This window comes from Emys orbicularis, chromosome 14 (genome assembly GCF_028017835.1).
Source record: "Emys orbicularis isolate rEmyOrb1 chromosome 14, rEmyOrb1.hap1, whole genome shotgun sequence".
NCBI classification, from domain to species: domain Eukaryota; kingdom Metazoa; phylum Chordata; order Testudines; family Emydidae; genus Emys; species Emys orbicularis.
In genome coordinates, this window is record NC_088696.1 from 39,490,627 (window position 1) to 39,511,468 (window position 20,842).

Here is a 20,842-nt window from a genome sequence, read left to right on the forward strand (position 1 = left end):
TGGTAGTGCTGAAGCCCCTAGCACTGCACGTTTTTTCTGCAGAAGTGGTCGGTGGCTCTCTGGTAGCACTGAAAGGATTCTGCTGCGAGCTTCCTCTGCAGCAGTGACAGACGTGCCTCCCTGCTCTATGGACTCACCAGAGCTATAACGCTGCGAGCTTCCTCTGCAGCAGTGACAGACGTGCCTCGCTGCTCTACGGACTCACCAGAGCCATGGCGCTGCGAGCTTCCTCTGCAGCAGTGACAGACGTGCCTCCCTGCTCTACGGACTCACCAGAGCTATAACGCTGCGAGCTTCCTCTGCAGCAGTGACAGACGTGCCTCGCTGCTCTACGGACTCACCAGAGCTATAACGCTGCGAGCTTCCTCTGCAGCAGTGACAGACGTGCCTCCCTGCTCTATGGACTCACCAGAGCCATGGCGCTGCGAGCTTCCTCTGCAGCAGTGACAGACGTGCCTCCCTGCTCTACGGACTCACCAGAGCTATAGCGCTGCGAGCTTCCTCTGCAGCAGTGACAGACGTGCCTCGCTGCTCTACGGACTCACCAGAGCTATAACGCTGCGAGCTTCCTCTGCAGCAGTGACAGACGTGCCTCGCTGCTCTATGGACTCACCAGAGCTATAACGCTGCGAGCTTCCTCTGCAGCAGTGACAGACGTGCCTCGCTGCTCTACGGACTCACCAGAGCTATAACGCTGCGAGCTTCCTCTGCAGCAGTGACAGACGTGCCTCCCTGCTCTATGGACTCACCAGAGCTATAACGCTGCGAGCTTCCTCTGCAGCAGTGACAGACGTGCCTCCCGGCTCTATGGACTCACCAGAGCCATGGCGCTGCGAGCTTCCTCTGCAGCAGTGACAGACGTGCCTCCCTGCTCTACGGACTCACCAGAGCCATGGCGCTGCGAGCTTCCTCTGCAGCAGTGACAGACGTGCCTCGCTGCTCTATGGACTCACCAGAGCTATAACGCTGCGAGCTTCCTCTGCAGCAGTGACAGACGTGCCTCCCTGCTCTATGGACTCACCAGAGCCATGGCGCTGCGAGCTTCCTCTGCAGCAGTGACAGACGTGCCTCCCTGCTCTATGGACTCACCAGAGCTATAACTCTGCGAGCTTCCTCTGCAGCAGTGACAGACGTGCCTCCCTGCTCTATGGACTCACCAGAGCCATGGCGCTGCGAGCTTCCTCTGCAGCAGTGACAGACGTGCCTCCCTGCTCTACGGACTCACCAGAGCTATAACGCTGCGAGCTTCCTCTGCAGCAGTGACAGACGTGCCTCCCGGCTCTACGGACTCACCAGAGCCATGGCGCTGCGAGCTTCCTCTGCAGCAGTGACAGACGTGCCTCCCGGCTCTACGGACTCACCAGAGCTATAACGCTGCGAGCTTCCTCTGCAGCAGTGACAGACGTGCCTCCCTGCTCTATGGACTCACCAGAGCCATGGCGCTGCGAGCTTCCTCTGCAGCAGTGACAGACGTGCCTCCCTGCTCTATGGACTCACCAGAGCTATAACGCTGCGAGCTTCCTCTGCAGCAGTGACAGACGTGCCTCGCTGCTCTACGGACTCACCAGAGCCATGGCGCTGCGAGCTTCCTCTGCAGCAGTGACAGACGTGCCTCCCTGCTCTACGGACTCACCAGAGCTATAACGCTGCGAGCTTCCTCTGCAGCAGTGACAGACGTGCCTCCCTGCTCTACGGACTCACCAGAGCCATGGCGCTGCGAGCTTCCTCTGCAGCAGTGACAGACGTGCCTCCCGGCTCTACGGACTCACCAGAGCCATGGCGCTGCGAGCTTCCTCTGCAGCAGTGACAGACGTGCCTCCCTGCTCTATGGACTCACCAGAGCCATGGCGCTGCGAGCTTCCTCTGCAGCAGTGACAGACGTGCCTCCCGGCTCTACGGACTCACCAGAGCTATAACGCTGCGAGCTTCCTCTGCAGCAGTGACAGACGTGCCTCCCGGCTCTACGGACTCACCAGAGCTATAACGCTGCGAGCTTCCTCTGCAGCAGTGACAGACGTGCCTCCCTGCTCTATGGACTCACCAGAGCTATAACGCTGCGAGCTTCCTCTGCAGCAGTGACAGACGTGCCTCCCGGCTCTATGGACTCACCAGAGCTATAACGCTGCGAGCTTCCTCTGCAGCAGTGACAGACGTGCCTCGCTGCTCTACGGACTCACCAGAGCTATAGCGCTGCGAGCTTCCTCTGCAGCAGTGACAGACGTGCCTCGCTGCTCTACGGACTCACCAGAGCTATAGCGCTGCGAGCTTCCTCTGCAGCAGTGACAGACGTGCCTCGCTGCTCTACGGACTCACCAGAGCTATAGCGCTGCGAGCTTCCTCTGCAGCAGTGACAGACGTGCCTCCCGGCTCTACGGACTCACCAGAGCTATAGCGCTGCGAGCTTCCTCTGCAGCAGTGACAGACGTGCCTCCCGGCTCTATGGACTCACCAGAGCTATAACGCTGCGAGCTTCCTCTGCAGCAGTGACAGACGTGCCTCGCTGCTCTACGGACTCACCAGAGCTATAGCGCTGCGAGCTTCCTCTGCAGCAGTGACAGACGTGCCTCCCTGCTCTACGGACTCACCAGAGCCATGGCGCTGCGAGCTTCCTCTGCAGCAGTGACAGACGTGCCTCGCTGCTCTACGGACTCACCAGAGCCATGGCGCTGCGAGCTTCCTCTGCAGCAGTGACAGACGTGCCTCCCTGCTCTACGGACTCACCAGAGCCATGGCGCTGCGAGCTTCCTCTGCAGCAGTGACAGACGTGCCTCCCTGCTCTATGGACTCACCAGAGCTATAACGCTGCGAGCTTCCTCTGCAGCAGTGACAGACGTGCCTCGCTGCTCTACGGACTCACCAGAGCCATGGCGCTGCGAGCTTCCTCTGCAGCAGTGACAGACGTGCCTCCCTGCTCTACGGACTCACCAGAGCCATGGCGCTGCGAGCTTCCTCTGCAGCAGTGACAGACGTGCCTCCCTGCTCTACGGACTCACCAGAGCTATAACGCTGCGAGCTTCCTCTGCAGCAGTGACAGACGTGCCTCCCTGCTCTATGGACTCACCAGAGCTATAACGCTGCGAGCTTCCTCTGCAGCAGTGACAGACGTGCCTCCCGGCTCTATGGACTCACCAGAGCTATAACGCTGCGAGCTTCCTCTGCAGCAGTGACAGACGTGCCTCCCGGCTCTATGGACTCACCAGAGCTATAACGCTGCGAGCTTCCTCTGCAGCAGTGACAGACGTGCCTCCCTGCTCTACGGACTCACCAGAGCCATGGCGCTGCGAGCTTCCTCTGCAGCAGTGACAGACGTGCCTCGCTGCTCTACGGACTCACCAGAGCCATGGCGCTGCGAGCTTCCTCTGCAGCAGTGACAGACGTGCCTCCCTGCTCTACGGACTCACCAGAGCCATGGCGCTGCGAGCTTCCTCTGCAGCAGTGACAGACGTGCCTCCCTGCTCTATGGACTCACCAGAGCTATAACGCTGCGAGCTTCCTCTGCAGCAGTGACAGACGTGCCTCGCTGCTCTACGGACTCACCAGAGCCATGGCGCTGCGAGCTTCCTCTGCAGCAGTGACAGACGTGCCTCCCTGCTCTACGGACTCACCAGAGCCATGGCGCTGCGAGCTTCCTCTGCAGCAGTGACAGACGTGCCTCCCGGCTCTACGGACTCACCAGAGCCATGGCGCTGCGAGCTTCCTCTGCAGCAGTGACAGACGTGCCTCCCTGCTCTACGGACTCACCAGAGCTATAACGCTGCGAGCTTCCTCTGCAGCAGTGACAGACGTGCCTCCCTGCTCTATGGACTCACCAGAGCTATAACGCTGCGAGCTTCCTCTGCAGCAGTGACAGACGTGCCTCCCTGCTCTACGGACTCACCAGAGCTATAGCGTTGCGAGCTTCCTCTGCAGCAGTGACAGACGTGCTCAGCAGCTGTGGAGTAGTGCCAGGGTGCCTGTCATGGGATGGGCAAGTTTCAATATTTCACCTTTTCTGGCCTGGGGCGGGGGGGGAGTACTAATTGGCTGGTCTCTACTTTTAACAAAGCAGCAGCAGCCCTCATTCTTTAAAGACTTGCTTGGTTAATTTTCAGCCAACTGACTGGCAGATCAGCCACTACTGATCTGCCAGCTGCTGGTGGCCGTGGACCATGACTTGGAAAGCACTGGCCGAGGAGGGATTTTCCTCTGAAATCCTGACAGCAGTTCAGGGGAAAGTAGCTTTGCCCTGTGACATGCTGGTGCTAATGAGCTTGCACATTGGGCCCCATACAGGGCATGGCCACGTTTCCAGAGATGCTGAGTGGCCAGTGTCATCAACAGGAGCTGTGGGCAGCTGCATCTCTGAAAATCAGACTCTGGGTCTTCCCCAGCCAGGCGCCACCAAACCTCTCCCATAGTTGGTCTCTGCAGCTGGCCTGAGAGAGAGGTGGCTCGTTCTTAGTGATGGGCTCTGGGGTTAATATCTTGCAGGAAGGAACTGGTTCTAATCTGGGGAAGGGAGGTGGGGAGTGATGACCAAGCAGCCACGGCAGTAGTTTGGCTACCACCAGGAGAGCAGAGGATGCTACTGTTTGACACTCCATGGAACAGCGGATTACAAAACAAAGCCTGTGAGGGCCCTGCGGCAGGGCGACGACTCACCGGCACGGCGCCTCCTGCTGGTCGTCCAGGGAATTAGCTCTTCTCCAGCTCGGGAGCGCCCTCTGCCGGCTGATGTCTCACCTGCCTCTGGCCCCCGTGTCCCTCCTGGACCCCGGTGCCCTTTCTCTTGGGGTTCTGCTCTCTGCAGTATCCCCACAGATTCTGGGTCTCCCCACCCAGGGGAGCCCCCAACCCTCTATCCTCCCCTTGCCTCAGTGGCTACTGCCAGTCACCATCTAGCCCCCGCTCCCTGGGAGAGACGGCAGTGTATAAACCACTCATCATCGGCAACAGGGGTTGGACCAGCGGCCTCTGCCTATATCTGGGCTGCCCCTCTGCAGCCCTGGTACCTTTTTGTGGGCCCTTAACTAGGCCTGGAGCCTTGCTAGGCTGGAGCTCCCCAGCTCCCTCTGCCCTTCCCCAGCACTGCTGCACCCTAGGTCCCCTCCTCAGCTTCCCAGGCAGCCGGGTCCTTCTCTCTCAATGAAGCTAGAGAGTGTCTCCTCTTGAGCGCCTGGCTCACAGCCCTTTTATAGGGCCAGCTGTGGCCTGATTGGGGCGTGGCCTCAGCTGTAGCTGCTTCGCCAATCAGTCTTTCCCCAGCCACAGCCCTCTCCAGGGCTGCTTTTAACCCCTGCGGGCAGGAGCAGGATGATTACCCCGCTACAGGCCCCAAGGAATGACCACTGCGGCCAGGCTAACCTAATTGGCACCAGCGTGAAGGGGGCCTGTCACAGGGTAGCTGAGAGGGGGTCAGGCACCCAGCCAAACTGTGACAGGGCCCCAGCAACCTCAGAGTGAGGGAGACGCCGGCTGACTCAGTAGCCGGCTCTGCAGTGGCCTGAGGGTGAATCAGGCCCACAGACCCCAAGCTGAGTTTGCAGGGCTGGTTGTCAGACCCCCATCTTTCCACGGGCACACCGAGCACAGGGGACCCAGAAAAGCAAGAGTCCCACAGTGCCACTGCTACAAAGACCCTTCTTGGAGTAGAAGTAAGAACTCTATTCAGGCAGCACAAGCCCAACCCTCAGGCACAAGGAAGATGAGCGCTGGGATATGGAGTTTGCTTAAAGTTTGGCCCCCCATTGCCCTGTATGGGGCTAGGCAGCCCTCCAGAGTATGCGAGATACAACCTCACAATGCTCTGCCCTCAGTCTTCAGGCTACTCTCACCTAAACTGTAGCTGCTCCATTTCCCAGACCTGAAGAAGAGTTCTGTGTAAGCGCCAAAGTTTGTTCTCTCACCAACAGAATTTGGTCCAATAGAAGATATCTCCTCCCCCACTTTGTCTCTCCAATAACCCAGCTACAACACGACTGCACGGCTCATTACTTAACAGAGACAGCTCAAGGAGGAAGAGCTGTTTGGGGACGAACAGGCCAAGGCTGAATGACGAACACTGCAGATGAATGGATAGTAGGACTGTGCACCCTGAGCCGTGGAATGCAGCCACTCCTCTCTGCTGTCACACTATTACCGCAGTCATCTGTACGACAGGACCCTCCTCCTGGGCTGGGCTGGGGTGGGGAGCCTCGCAATAAGTCTTGTGAGACTTTGTGTGTGTGTGTGTGTGTGTGTGTGTGTCCCCGTCCTATGCCAAGTAGCAAGGATTTGCAGGGGGAGAAGGGCGGCCGCTGAGCTCCATTCTCTGTCTCCGAGGCTGTTGTGTTGCCTACTCGCCCAAGGCTGTTGGCTCCCTGCCCAGCAGCAGCAAGACACACCTGGTCTCTGCAGACAAGGCGGGACACAAAGCTGCGTGGAAGCATCTAGTTACCTTTGTAATGTGCAAAGGTGCAGGGCTGTGGGCTTGTTCACCTGCCACAGGCCTCGGTTGATAGGTCCTTTATCTCCTCTGCTCCGTGTCCCTAGCAATGAGGGGCTGCTTCATTCCCCCGTATTCAGTCGCACCGGCCACTATAATCATCCCTACATCTTTTGAGGCTGCTCCTGGAGCTGCCCTGGGGGCCATTAACTCCCCCGTGCTTTTCCCCGGTCTCCCCTCGTCATAGACGTGCCTGCCTTGCAGTGAAACCCATCACTGCCTCACCTCAGTCCCCTCAGCCTTCCCCACGCAGGCTGGAGCTGATGCCCTGGCCAGGGATGTGGTTAGTGTAGGCCCATGGGTGCAACTGCACCCACAGAAATCAGACCCCGATTAACCAGTGTGCACTTGTGTAGGGCCCCCCTCTCAGGTTTGGCCCAGCTGTCCCTCCGTCATGATGGAGGGGCGTCCGGGCCAAACTTGAGCGAGTGGCACCGGAACCTGGCGCACAGGGTCACAGCACTGCTCAGGTTTGGCACCTGCCATCGATAGGATGGGAAGCAACTGAACCAGGCCCAGATCCCACCCTCGCCATTGCCGGCATCATCACACCAGGCCCAAGGTGCCCCGCCAGGCTGAGAGCCAGGAGGTCGGAGTGGGACCAGAGCGACCCCTTCCATTGGCAGCAGGGCTAGAGGCAGCACCGGGCACAGGCCCCACCCCCAGTTCTGCACAGGGCAAATCCCCCTCATCACTGCAGCGAGGGCAGCAATCCCACAGGCCTGGGCCTGCTCTGCCTTTAAAGGGCCAGGACCTAGGCAGTTTGGCCTAGCAGTCACCGCTGGGCTAAGGTCTGCCCACTGGGGACAAGAGTCACGGGGCCAGAGTAGAAGGAATCGCCAGGCCAGGTCCCATAAACAAGGGTCGGAGTCAGGCTGGGGTCAGAGACCGGAGATCAGAGGCAGTACCGGGCTAGAATCGAGGTTGAAGTCAGGCTGGGAAGTCTGGCATTGCAGCAGGGCACGTCTGTGTGGCTGCCCAGACAACTTCCTCGGGCAGCCCCTGGGGTTAAGTCGGGGCACTTGGCCAATCAGAGGGCTGCAGGATACTGTCACTCTGGGTCTCTTGGCAGGTACTTCCTGTGGCACCTACTCTCCACAGTGCTCCCTGGGTGTGCCGCTGCATAGCCTCCTGGTAGCACTGTTGCCCCAAGCTCTGTACACCTTGGGTCCTTATCCTGACCTCTAACGTGGCACCCATTGACTCAGGAGGCTACATCCACCTGTGCCTTAGCCTTCCAGCTAAGTCAATAATTAAAACTTCCCCCCATCTGGAATAACAAAAGTCTAACCCCACGAAGAGTTCTTTCATCCCACTTGGGCTCCCCTACAGCCTACCTTCTGGGCCCCTATGATGAATGTACCCCTGTAGTCACATGCTACTGTAATAAGCTTAGTACAAAGTATGCCTTGGGAGGTTTCGTTTGAAAACTAATAACTTGCTGGTCAGTTACATCATGGTGAAATGTATCTACACAACATTATATGTGAAGCTATGAACATAAGCTGAAACCATGGCTGACGTGTGTTTACCAGACAGGTCTAGGAAGTAGGTGAACCTGTTTCTCAGAGACAAAGGACAAGTCCAGCCAGGTGTTATCAAAGTTGATGGGCAATTGTCTATCCCAGGGATCGGCAACTTTGGCAAGCAGCCCGCCAGGGAAAGCCGCTGGTGGACTGGGCCGGTTTGTTTACCTGCAGCGTCCACAGGTTTGGCCGATCGCAGTTCCCGCTGGCCGCAGTTCGCTGTCTCAGGCCAATGGGGGCTGCGGGAAGGGCAGCCAGCACATCCCTTGGCCCACGCTGCTTCCCGCAGCCCCCCTTGGCCTGGAGTGGCGAACCGCAGCCAGTGGGAGCTGCGATCGGCCGAACCTGCGGACGCGGCAGGTAAACAAACCGGCCCAGCCCACCAGCAGCTTTCCCTGGCGAGCCGCGGGCCAAAGGTTGCCGATCCCTGGTCTATCCAGTGGCTATTCTTTGACAAGGAAAGGGGGCAGGAACAAAGAGATGTGATCTTAGCAAACATCAGCATAACACCTCTTCCCCACCAGACTCCATGTCTCCTTGCTCTCTGCTGGAGAGAACTTTTTCTAGGGGTCACTCTCAGGAAAATGCATTTCAAAGGGTGACTGAACTATAAAAGTGAGTGGCAAAAACATCCCAAGTTCTCTCTCCTTGCCCGTCTCTCTTTCACCCAAAACCAGCTGTTGGACATTGGGAACAGATCCTGGCCTGAGAGCTTAGTCAGCAATATTACTGGAACCTGTGGTAAGGGACTTCACCTTGAATCAAGTCTAGGATGTTAAGTTTAGAAAGCCTTTTATCTTTGTTTTTCTTGTAACCATTTCTGACTTCAATGTCTCATTACTTGTACTCACTTAAAACCTCTCTCTTTGTAGTTAAATAAACTTGTTTTATGCTTTAATCAAAACTAACTCAGCATTGTGAACTGTATGGGCAACTCCATTTAAAATGGCAAGCTGTTGTTTCTTGATTCCCTTAGAGGGGCAACAGACCGAATATATCTCAACTGTCCAGGAGAGGGCTGGGAGTGTGTTGGGGTCACTCTACAAGTAGTAACCAAGGCTGGTGGAAGCCAGAGCGTGACTGGTGTGTGCTGACAGGCTGCTGGGATCAGAGATGCTGGACCAGGCTGTGGCACAGATGCTCAGGGTGTGACTTGCTTGCTGGAAGGCTTTTTGAGAGCGACTCAAGCTGGAAGCTACACCAGCAAAGCATTGTGAGGCACCCAAGGTTACAGGGCACGGCTTACACCCCAGAATGTCATAGTTCCCTTTAAGTCTCTTTGCTTTGGGATTGAACGCTGACTACTAGGCTACTTCCCTGGAGTTTCCTGCTTGTTCTAGACCCTACTTCAGGGTTTTCCACAGAAGCCCAGCTCAGTCCTTGCTATTTTCCCCTCAATCTGATTTTTCTCCGTGCTTTTAAAAGGCCCAGCTGTTTTATCAGGCTGTCACCTGACCCCAGTTAGGCTGGGAGGATGCTAATTATGCCACAGGTGGGGCTGATGGAACAAGGATGGCTAGTCCAGGCCTCCTGGCCCTGCACTGGTAAAATAAGCACATCACACTGGATATTGTTTCCCCATGTCCCATACTCACCTAGCAGCTGTTAAGAAGGGGATGCAGAGTGTTCTTCATTTTTATTTTGGTAGATCTTGTGTTGTGCTCATTATAGACACTGTTAGGAATTCACTGACAAAAACAGCGTTACTGCAGAGTTAAATTTGTCCAGTGGCATCTCGTGCCCTTCCAGAACATTGAGCTACTAGGATGATCAGGGGAATGAAAGGCCTGTCTTATGAAAGGAGACTGGAAGAGCTTGGCTTGTTCAGCCTAGCCAAAGGAAGGCTGAGAGGGGATCAGATTGCTCTCTGTGAATACGTCAGGGAGTAAACACCAGGGAGGGAGAAGAACTATTGAAGCTAAAGGACAATGCTGGCACAAGAACAAATGGATATAAACTGGCCGTGACCAAATTCAGGCTGGGAATTAGAAGATTTCTAACCATCAGAGGAGTGCAGTTCTGGAATTGCCTCCCCACAGGAGTTGTGGGGGCAAACAACGTAATTAGTTTTAAGAGGAAGCAGGACAAATTTATGAGTGGGATTGAATGACAGGGTTGCTTGTGATGGGGGGAGGAGGGGGCAGTCAGGGTCTGGTTTATATCTTATGTTCCTAAAAGCTCATGCTTCAGGGTTCCAGCTGACCACTGGCAGGAGTCAGGAAGGGATTCCCCATCCAATGTAATATGGGGTGGGGGGGAGTCGATCTACCTTCCCTGAAGCCTGTGACATAGATGAGACATTGGACAGTGTGGGCCAGGCTCTGAGGCAGCACCAAACATTCTCTCTCTCAGGTGCTTGGCTGGCTGGTTCTTCTTCACATGCACAGGGTCTAACTGCCATATTATCCCCATACACTTCGTTATAGTGGGATGGGAATAATGATCGCGCTTTGAAGTTTTTGGCATGTGTAGTTACCAACAGGACCGGTGAAAGAAACCTCAGCTGTGGTCTATGTCCCAAACACTTAAGCATGTGAGAGAAGACTGGTGTGACTCTCTCCTTCTCCACCCTTCCCTCACCAGCCCCTGCAACATATAGCCCCCCTTCCTCACACACCATGTCCAGTTCACCCTCCCCTTTCCGTCCCATTCAGTAGTTAGCAATTTGGTAGAATTTGTGAATTTTAAGAAAAGCTGTTTTATTTAGGGGGCTATATTCTGGGAACATCTCACTCAAATAGCCCCAAATTTGGATCACTAACCCTACCCTGCACCCCTATGAACCACAGCAGATTTCAAGATAAGCTGAGGAAGCATGCCAATTTTAGAACAATTAGAAGAATCGACCTTTAAACAGAAAAGTCTTCTCAGTCTTAACTGTATCAGAGCTGGTGCTCCACTATAATATTGTATTAAATTAATCATCAGCAAGGGCTGTGCTATATATGGGGGGGAGGGATAGCTCAGTGGTTTGAGCATTGGCCTGCTAAACCCAGGGTTGTGAGTTCAACCCTTGAGGGGGCCATTTAGGGAACTGGGGTAAAAATGTGTCTGGGGATTGGTCCTGCTTTGAGCAGGGGGTTGGACTAAATGACCTCCTGAGGTCCCTTCCAATCCTGATAGTCTATATCCAGATCCCCAGCACAGGCCAATCCTGAAAGCATAGGAGGCTCAGGGAGGCGTGAAGTGGCCTATTCATCTCAATGGCATGGTCTCCCTTGAATGAGAACAGGTGGAGAGGAGGAGAGGAATACAGCCTGAAAAAGTGCTCTGCGATAGGTGAGCTGCTCCATCAATCGCAGTGGGTGTCCTTATTGACTCCACCCCCTGGGAAAGCCTGTCATATGCTTGTTCTGACCTCAGTCTCAGCAGTGTGTTCTTGGTGCATGTTCCCAGCATGCCTGTTCTCAGCTCCCCATGCAGAGAGGAAGGGCTTCCCCCTTTGCTGGATCACATGGGGGACAGGGAGATGGGCTCAGACGCTTTCAGAAGGAAGAGGGCCCTCAAATTCTGGCTCACAGAGAGAAGGGCTTATACACCCCCTGGGGGACAGGGGATCAGATCCCACATTGAGGGGTGGTCAGGGAAAGTGGCTTAGACACTCCTAGAGGGACAGGAGTCCCCAGGCTCAGGGGGAAGGGAGAGGGCTCAGACAATCGCAGAATGACAGGGACCCACTGATACCTTCTCATATGAGGGGGGGGGGAAAGGGAGAGGGGAACGGACCATGAGAATGGCAAGGCCCCCAGATCCCTGATGGTGGGGGTACGGAAAGGGGCTTAGAAACCTACATGGGAGGAATACTACTGCTCTGCTTTAATACCCAAACACTGAATATTTTCAAATATTTCTAGACTATTCCAAGTGAATACTTTAGCTGAATGGTACACCCTATGCACACCCTACTGTCCTGCGTTAGCAGGGGACTGAATGTGTAAGAACTGCTGCAGTGGAACAGACCAATAGCTCACATGGTTAGGTCTCTTGTTGCCCATGTTGGAAGTGCTAGGGGGAAAGTGAAAACCTCTCTCTAAGGAATCCGTTCAGTATCAGACAGTTTGGGGAGATTTCTTCCCGATGCTGGTGCTGAGCCGCTCACGTCCTGACTCAGGAAGGTTTAGAAGAGATACAACTAGATTATTTTCTTACATTTTGGAGACAGAACTCCAGGCATCCTTCCAGAAAGGCCAAACAGGTTCCTTGTCATCCCTTAGTCCAACCAACCTCAGCATTTTCTCATAGATCCTGATTCTCTAGCAGCTCTATTTACCCAGCACCCTTCGGTTTTCCTTGATCACTAGGGTGACCAGATGTCCCGATTTTATAGGGACAGTCTGGATTTTTGGGTCTTTTTCTTATATAGGCTCCTATTACCCCCCACCCCCATCCCAATTTTTCACATTTGCTGTCTGGTCACCCTATTGATCACTCTGCTTTTGAGGGTTGCTTGCTACTTCTGTTCCACTTTGAGCTGTCCAAGCAGACTCTAGCATTCCATTACAGCGGCTAAGCCAATCTGTATTACACTATTCAGCCACTAGGTAGCACTTCGTGCACAATATCTGATTTAAACAAACCTCACCCAACCGGGCAGAACATTAAAGGAATGTATGAACACAGGTGGAGTGTATAAGCAAGCTCCGTAGCCAGTCCACAGCCGGTAGAGGAGCATGACAGATGTCAGAAGTGAACTAAGAACAGAAACAGATGGAAAACAGCAAAGATTACAGACAGAAGGAACAGGATGCAGGATCTCATCAACATGCCACTCTTCAATGCCCCAGAGAATGTCAGCTTTGACAAACCTTCACAACAGACAGGCTGGAAGCAGTATTTTGCAAGTTTTTGAATTGCAATCAAATTCCACACACACACACAAAACACCCTGGAGATATACAGGTATCTAATGTATGCTATGGGGAAGCAAGGCAGAGAATATCTTTAAATCCTTTGACTTTACTGAAGACAGCCACAAAGACAACTCTGAAAGGGCTCTGGCTATGTTTGATGCATACTTTATACCTCAGAGAAATGTGGTTTAATGAAAGAGCATGTTTTCACCAAAGAATTCAAGAACCGGGAGGAAACGTTGAATGTTTTATAAGAGCTCTGCATGCATTGGCTTACAAAGACAAAAGCTTTGCATTCAGATTGTATGTGATCAAAGGACCATAGACCAACACCCTATGATGGGCCTAGTGAGAAAGATGGAAGAACTCGATGGAATATTTGGTGATATTGGACTTTTGACAGGAGATCCAGTACAAGTAACCTTGAGACAATGCTGCACCATATAGCGTACGTACACCTCACACGATTCCTATCCCACTGCTTCATAAAGTGGAAACTGCGTTAAAGAGAATAGAATGATTGGCTGCTGAGCCAAAAGCATGATGTGTCCCAGTGGTATCAGTTATAACGAAAAATGGAAAAATATGAATCCGTATGGATCTTAAAAAGACAATGAAGTAGTTGTGGGGGGGGGGAAAATGCTCCTAACACTGGCTGACTTGCTCCCCAAAGTGAAAAGAGATACAGTATTCTCCAAGCTGGATGCCTCAAAGGGATTCTGGCAAATTCCTTTAAACCACAGAAAGTGCTAAACTAACTCAATTTATCACACCCTTGGGGAGATTTTACTTTTGAGGATTACCAGTGCACCTGAAATTTTCCAAAGTAAGATGGCAGAACTACTAATGATCGCAGGAAGCCGTAGAATCTCCTTCAGGCCCTCATGCACCATCCAGACTTCTGTGATAAATGATTATTACCAAGAATCACAGACATTAGGTTTCAAGAATCAGGGGGTAGCCGTGTTAGTCTGTATCTACAAAAACAACAAGGAGTCTGGTGGCACCTTAAAGACTAACAGATTTATTTGGGCATAAGCTTTCGTGGGTAAAAACCTCACTTCTTCAGATGCACAGAGTGAAAGTTACAGATGCAGGCATTCTATACTGACACATGGAGAGCAGGGAGTTACTTCGCAAGTGGAGAACCAGTGTCAACACAAGAAGTGAGGTTTTTACCCACGAAAGCTTATGCCCAAATAAATCTGTTAGTCTTTGAGGTGCCACCAGACTCCTTGTTGTTTTTGACATTAGGTTCTTCCAGTTCCAAAGAACCAGACACACATTCCAGGTCATTTAGATTTCACCCAAACCCATGCTGGTAGCCAATCCTTTAGTAACTAAAACCTAAAAGTTTATTAATATACAAAAAAGGAAGAGAGTTATTAGAGGCTAAAATGAATCATATACATTACAGGTGGTTTCAGAGGTTGTAGATCAGGTTAATAGCAGTGATGTTAAATCTGCCAGTTTGTAATAAGTGGCTCTGGTTCATCCCAAATATTGGGGTCCTCAGTCCATTGTTCTAAACTCTTCTTTGTCAGAAATCATAATCCAGAGATGTGGAACAGGAAAGAGGCTAAGAAGTGACGTCACAGTCTCCACTTTTATATCCTCAACCTACGTGCATGGAAAGTTACTGGCACAAACATGAAATCTTGGATCATCTGTCCTTACATGCCATTGTTGAGTCATGGGTCACCCAGTGTCAGCATGCCTTCTCAGAGTACCTACTCAGGGTGGCTCACTGAAGAGTTGATTCTCTTTATGGGCCATAAACACATGGCTGACTAGCCTTGATGCAAATCTGTCTTGTGGGTGATATCCAGGAACACAACACATTTGAGATACAAACACATAGCAAAACTTCATAACTTCAGATACAATGATGATATATGGATTTAAATAGGAAAATAATACTTCGCAGCTCATAACATTTTCATGGATACCTTACAAGACATACTTGTATGAGATTTATCACAATTGTGCACCAATGGTGATACCTTAGTGTAAACATGGTCGTCTTTCTTTTTATACAATGTCACAACCATCTCAGACAAGCCCACGCAAAGCCTGGAGGTTATGGGATGGAAGCCCTTGGTGTCAGAAGGAAGATCTGAACAGCTGGTTCTGAGGCAAGCTTTGTCTCTATAGGCAAGTGTGTAATGAACAGGCTGGTGTGTGTATGCATGTACCTCTCATAGTTCCCCTGGCTGTCATGGGCCCTGCCTTGCTAACAGATAGCAGAGATTCTCCATTAGCTCAGGCGTCGGGGCCCTGTGCTTTGGTGCAGGTGATGGGGATTCTGCCCCAGCCACAGCTGTGAAGCTCTCCAAGTCTGTCATGTGCAACACAGAGGCACATGGCAGTTCCAACTGGCTGTGGAACTGGCACAAGAGAGCTGTACCTCCCCGAGTTACTCCTTCGCCATCCCAGTGATCTGTTCAATGCAGAGAAAAGGTTGTTACAGAATAGAACAGGGTCAAATAAAAGCTGGCCACTGTAATTTGCATGTGTGAGTGACAGGGGCCAGACCCCTCTGCTGGAATTCCAGCCTGGGACTCCCCAGGTCCATGGAGCTGAGCACATGTGAGTGCTGGGGTGCGCTTGCTGCCATGTGGGGCTCTAGGAGGCCTTTCCTCCTTGCCACCGCCGTGCAGTTGTGTCAGGGTCAAAGGCTGTCAACAGCCAAGGGGCAGAAATCAGCCCTGTGTGCGCCAAAGGCCCCAGGACAGCACCGACCATGTGAGTGGCCTGAGCAGTGCCCTATGGGTGTGTCAGTGCCATGTTCAGCCAGGCCTCGCAAGAGCCACAGCTGTGCAGCTAGCACGCTGGCTTGTCAACAGAGAACTGACGGCCAGGGATGAGTCTGTTTAAATTCCAAACACCCTCTAGTGGGCACATCTGGTGATTAGCAACTTTAATGAGAGCCTTAGCCCCAGGTGTCCTTTCTCTCCTAGTGCTGGGAAGGGCCAGGCCCCAGGCTGGCAACACGGTTCTGCCAGGGCTCAGACCTGCACACAGGTGAGGGAACCTGAGCAGAGCCAGTGGCGCATGGCCAGACAAGGGGTCTGGGGAAGGCAACAGCTCCATCCTGAGCTAACCGCCCACACAGTCCCGTACAGCAGCCCAGCTAGCACATTTCATGTATGCTCCATCACATGACCCCACTTGTGCACCCCTTACCCGCCTAGTGCCTATGGGGATGCTCACATATCCCCTTCTCTGCTAACACCTGTACCTCCCTCCTGCGCCCCTTCTCCTCTCCTTCCCCCTGCACCCCCTCAAACCCCCTCCTCCCTTTACCCCTGAACCCCTTCCTCCCCATGCCCCCTTCACCCCCTCCTCCCCTTTTCCATGCACCCCCTCAAACCCCCTCCTCCCCATGCCCCCTTCTCCCTGCACCCCCTCCTCCCCTTCCCCCTGTGCCCCTTCTCCCCTAACACCTGTGCCACTCTCCTGTGCCCCTTCTCCTCCCCTTCCCCATGCACCCCCTCAAACCTCCTCCTCCCCATGCCCCCTGCACCCCTTCCTCCCCATGTCCCCTTCACCCCCTCCTCCCCTTTCCCATGCACCCCCTCGAACCTCCTCCTCCCCTTCCCCCTGCACCCCTTCCTCCCCATGCCCCCTTCCCCCTGCACCCCCTCCTCCCCATGCACCCCCTCAAATCCCCTGCACCCCTCCTCCCCTTCCCCCTGTGGCCCCTTCTCCCTGCACCCCTTCCCGAGCCCCCTGCACCCCTTCCCCTCCTCCTGTGCCCCTTCTCCCCTAACACCTGTGCCACCCTCCTGTGCCCCTTCTCCTCTCTCCCCCTTGCAACACCTCCTCCTCTTTCCCCCTATGTCCCCTCCTTCCCGCACCCCTTCTCCGCTGCCCACTGCGCCCCTTCCCCTCCTCCTGTGCCCCTTCTCCCCTAACACTGTGCCCCCTCCCCTGCACCCCTTCTCCTCTCCCCCCTGCGCCCTCCTCCCACTGCTCCCCTGCCGCGCGCCCCAGGCACTTGGTGCAGCTGGTCCCCTACCTCCAGCAGCCGCACGGAGCTCGCCCGGCCCGGCCCCGAGCCCTGCCCGCGGCGGGGACAGCCTGCTCCGGCCGCTGGGGAGCGCTGGGCCCCCGGGCGGGCTCCGGCCGGCGCTGCTGCGCCTGACCCTGCGGGAGGGGGCTGAGACCGCTGCCCCCCCGTGCGCCGCCCCATTGTCACGTCCCCCCCGCCGCGGGGCCCGTTAGCCGCAGCGAGACAGAGCCTGCCCGGCAGCGCTGGCCAATCGGCTGCTCTGTAGTGGCCGGTTGTCCCGGTTACCGGCGAGCGATTGGCTGGAGGGCCGTAGCCCCGCCCCAGGCCGGACAGCGGGGCGGGGCGCGGGCTCGGCCTTGCGCTGAGGCAGGCGGCGCGCGGGCAGTTGCGCCGGGTGGGCGCGCGGGGAGCAGCGCAGCGCTGCGCCCATGGCGGCCGGGCCCGGTGCCGCGCTCTGCCGCCTGCAGTACCTGGATGACAGCGACCCCTTCTCGTGCGCCAGCTTCCCGGAGCCGCGCCGCGCGCCCGTCCACCCGCTGCCGGAGGCGCTGCCGCTGGGCGCGCAGCTGCCCGCCCTGCACCGCCTGCTGGGCGCGCCCCTGCCGGTGAGCGGCGGCCCGTGCCACTGTCCTGGGGCGGGGCGGGGCGGGGCGGGGCGAGCGCTGGGTGGGGGCCATGCGGCGGTGGGGGGCGGGGCTGGTGGAAGCTGTGTTGGGGGTGGGGCCTGCACAGAGGAGCGGTGGGGCTGGGGCTGGAGGAAGTGGGGTGGTGAGGGGAGTCGCGGGGGGCTGGGGGGCCTGCACTGGGGGGGGGGCCTGCACAGAGCACAGGCTGGGGCCTGCAGGAGGAAGCGGGGTGGTGGCAGGGGCGTGGGCTCGGTGAGGAGGGCTGGGCAGGAGGAAGTGGGGTGGTGGCAGGGGCGTGGACTCGGTGAGGAGGGCTGGGCAGGAGGAAGCGGGGTGGTGGCAGGGGCGTGGGCTCGGTGAGGAGGGCTGGGCAGGAGGAAGTGGGGTGGTGAGGGGGCCTGCAATGGGTTGAGGGGGTGCTGGGCTGGAGGAAGCGGGGTGGTGACAGGCCCTGCATGGTTGGGGGGGGTTCTGTGCGGGGGGGGGAAGGAAGTGGGGTTAGGGCAGGGCCTATGTATGGACTGGGCTTGTTGGGTGTGGACATCCCGATCTTGTGCAGCCCCCTAGCTGTCTCGGCACCTGAAGAAGTGGGTTTTTACCCACGAAAGTTTATGCCCAAATAAATCTGTTAATCTTTAAGGTGCCACCGGACTCCTCGTTGTGTTTGTGGATACAGACTAACACGGCTACCCCCTGATACTTTACAGAGTGTGTAGAACTTCCCCATTTTCCCCATCCCTGCTTCACTAGGTTGGTGCAGGTTTGTGCCTTGGGGATAGGCTTTTGGTAGGAGCAGGCCTTGGAGCTGAGCCATTACAGCGAATTGTTTGGGCAGTACCGAGGAGGGACCAGGGGCTGGGCCAGTGAGGATGGGGTGGAGGGATTTGTGCCCTGACCTCTAGTAGCTGTTTCATTATTCATGGAGGAGTTGGTTGGCTTGTCCTTTGGTTGGTTCGAAACGTTTAGTCAGGTGAAATCAATTCAGACTGGATTTCTCATTTCCCATGGAGACCTGGCAGCATCGGGCAACTGTACTGGGAGACATCGCTCCTCAGCATCCAAGCTCAAATCCATTCGATAAACCCCCCTATGCACACAAAGAATGGAAACGGTCAGCATAAGGTCTTGTATTTAAACATAGCCTATAGCTTGCTGGTTAGGGCCTGTGTCCGCTATTCCTGTGTAGCATAAACATTCCTCTAGCAGCGTATTCCTGGTTTAACAACCACAGTTTTAGCTGTATTCTGAAATGTCATCTCCAGTAGCACAGGGCCCCAACACCAAACTGATGCATTGACTAAGAACTGACTTGAAGGAAACAGTGATGTCTTCTGAGTCACCAGCACCGCTTCCTGCACCATCTGGAGTTTATATAACGTTTCTTATACACTGAGGATTCTGTTAACTGTGACTGAACAGGCAAAAGTGTCAGCCATTCAGGGTGCCACAATAGCTCTTACCCAGTCTGAAAAATCAGACCTGGTTTAATGAAGAGTGAGGTCGAGCAGGACTTCTGGGCTGTCTTCACACTCTTGAATAGTGGCCTGTAATTTTTAGCTTTCCCCCTGGGCACAAGTGGGAGGAAACTCCTCGGAACGATCCTACTTCTCACAGTGCAGCACCCTTTGACTGTTCTTCAGTGGCAGCTGTGAGGATGAGCATCAGCTCCTCTTTTTTTTTCCATATGCAACCTTGGACACTTGGTGCGTTAGCTGCCTCATCTGGAGTTTCTATCCTGTTGATGGGGTGACAAAACCCCTGAACTACTGGCTAATGGGGCATGAGTGTTAACTCTCCACATGTAGATAGCTTGACAAAGGATTGCATTTTTCTTTGGAGAACCTATGTATTCTATGGTATGTTTCCTACAAAGTGCATCCCAAAATGATCCAGAGCTAGATGAGACAAGAAATTATGAGGATAGGCAAAAAGTAGAGTCACAGCTTCAAAAATGGCAGAGGGATACAGTCAGAGCAGACAGGAGCTGCAAAGGAGGAGGCTCTTAGACCAGCGTTGACAAGGTTGTGTGTGGTCACAGAGCAGGCTGGTGCAAAGGGGAAGGATCTGGGTGGAGAGAAGAGAGGAGGTTTATGAAGTCTTCTATGGAGGGTTTGTAAATCAAGGCAAACTTTGACTTGGACTGGTCCCTGTAAGGAATGGGAACCAGCAGAAGTGTCTGAGGATGGGGTTGATGTGGTCATGCTTTGAATGTATGAGGAAATGGCAGCAGCATTCTGGAGAGCTGGAATGCTATGTGGGGGAGTGGCAGTAAGTAGATAAGGCAAGAGGTGCTGACGGTCTGGTTGCGCGTGTTGTCAGAGGTGGAGTTGGGGATAAGCAGATCTGCAAGCTAACAGTGACTGGCATATGTGTGCACATTGAGGCTTCGGAGGTTTCTGGAATGATTATCTGGGCCCTTCTGCAACGCAGGCTAAAATTAACTGGAAATTGTCTGGTTTCCTTCCCGGCACTCTTAAGTGGGTTATCTGGGAGGAAGCGGACAGGCGCTTGGAATGTTCTCTACTTCAGTGGGAGCAGGGCCCTGAACATGGCAGAAGGCTTTGTGCTCTTAGTGTGCAGTTACTCAGTCCGGCACTATTCAGAGATTCCAAGGCCGGAAGGAATCATTCTAGTCATCTAGTCTGACCTTCTGTAAACAGGCCTACGGCTGGTCTATGGGAATGAGCTGCTGGAATCTCAAATTGTCCCGCACATCATCGTTTCCATGTCCCATGGTATCTGTATAATTTGACTAATTCTGATCTTCGGTCTGCCTCTTCTGGGCCTGGATGCTGTAGCAGTCTTCTACTGGGGCACATCATGGCATGTGAGGTGGTGTGCTACCCGGCCTTGGGGGGCCTAGATTAGTGAGCTACTGTCTCCTTCCAAAGTGGGGAGCTGGATTTGGGGAGTTCAGGCACTTTGTTTTGTATTTAAGTGGTTCAAAATTCCAGTGAAAATCAGTAAAAACTGAATGATAGCCTTTGTAAAACCTGGGACATTTTTGATAAATGCCTTCCACATAGGGCATGGAAGGGGGTTAACATGCAGGTTGGGGTAGTGTGAATAGAGAACTCTGTAACTCAAAATGGAGACCACTTACGCTGTCCTATTCTGTGCTGCCCCACTTGGCAGCAGGGAGCTGTTTACCTTCTGTTAACAAAGAAACTACTTTGTGAGGCCAGCAGAAATAGCTATCCAGGTGGAACTTATTAACCAACAACCTGCTTTTCCTAGGGCAGTGAACAGCTAAGCAGGGAGTGCCTCGCCTCGCCTTTACTTGTTGGGGAGACGAATGCAGTTGTCTGATCCAGAGCACACAAAGGCAGAGACGGCATTAAGTGTCTGCTGGCTTTAAGGTG

At 54.3% G+C, this 20,842-nt stretch overlaps 1 protein-coding gene across 1 annotated transcript in view; it reads left to right on the forward strand.

The window, feature by feature from the left end:
- Nucleotides 1-17,282: 17,282 nt before the first annotated feature.
- FHOD1 (formin homology 2 domain containing 1) overlaps nucleotides 17,283-20,842 on the forward strand; it is a 60,459-nt gene continuing 56,899 nt past the window's right edge. The window contains exon 1 of the mRNA XM_065416354.1: nucleotides 17,283-17,459. Coding sequence (XP_065272426.1) covers nucleotides 17,283-17,459 — 177 coding nt within the window. The remainder of the gene's footprint in view (nucleotides 17,460-20,842) is intronic.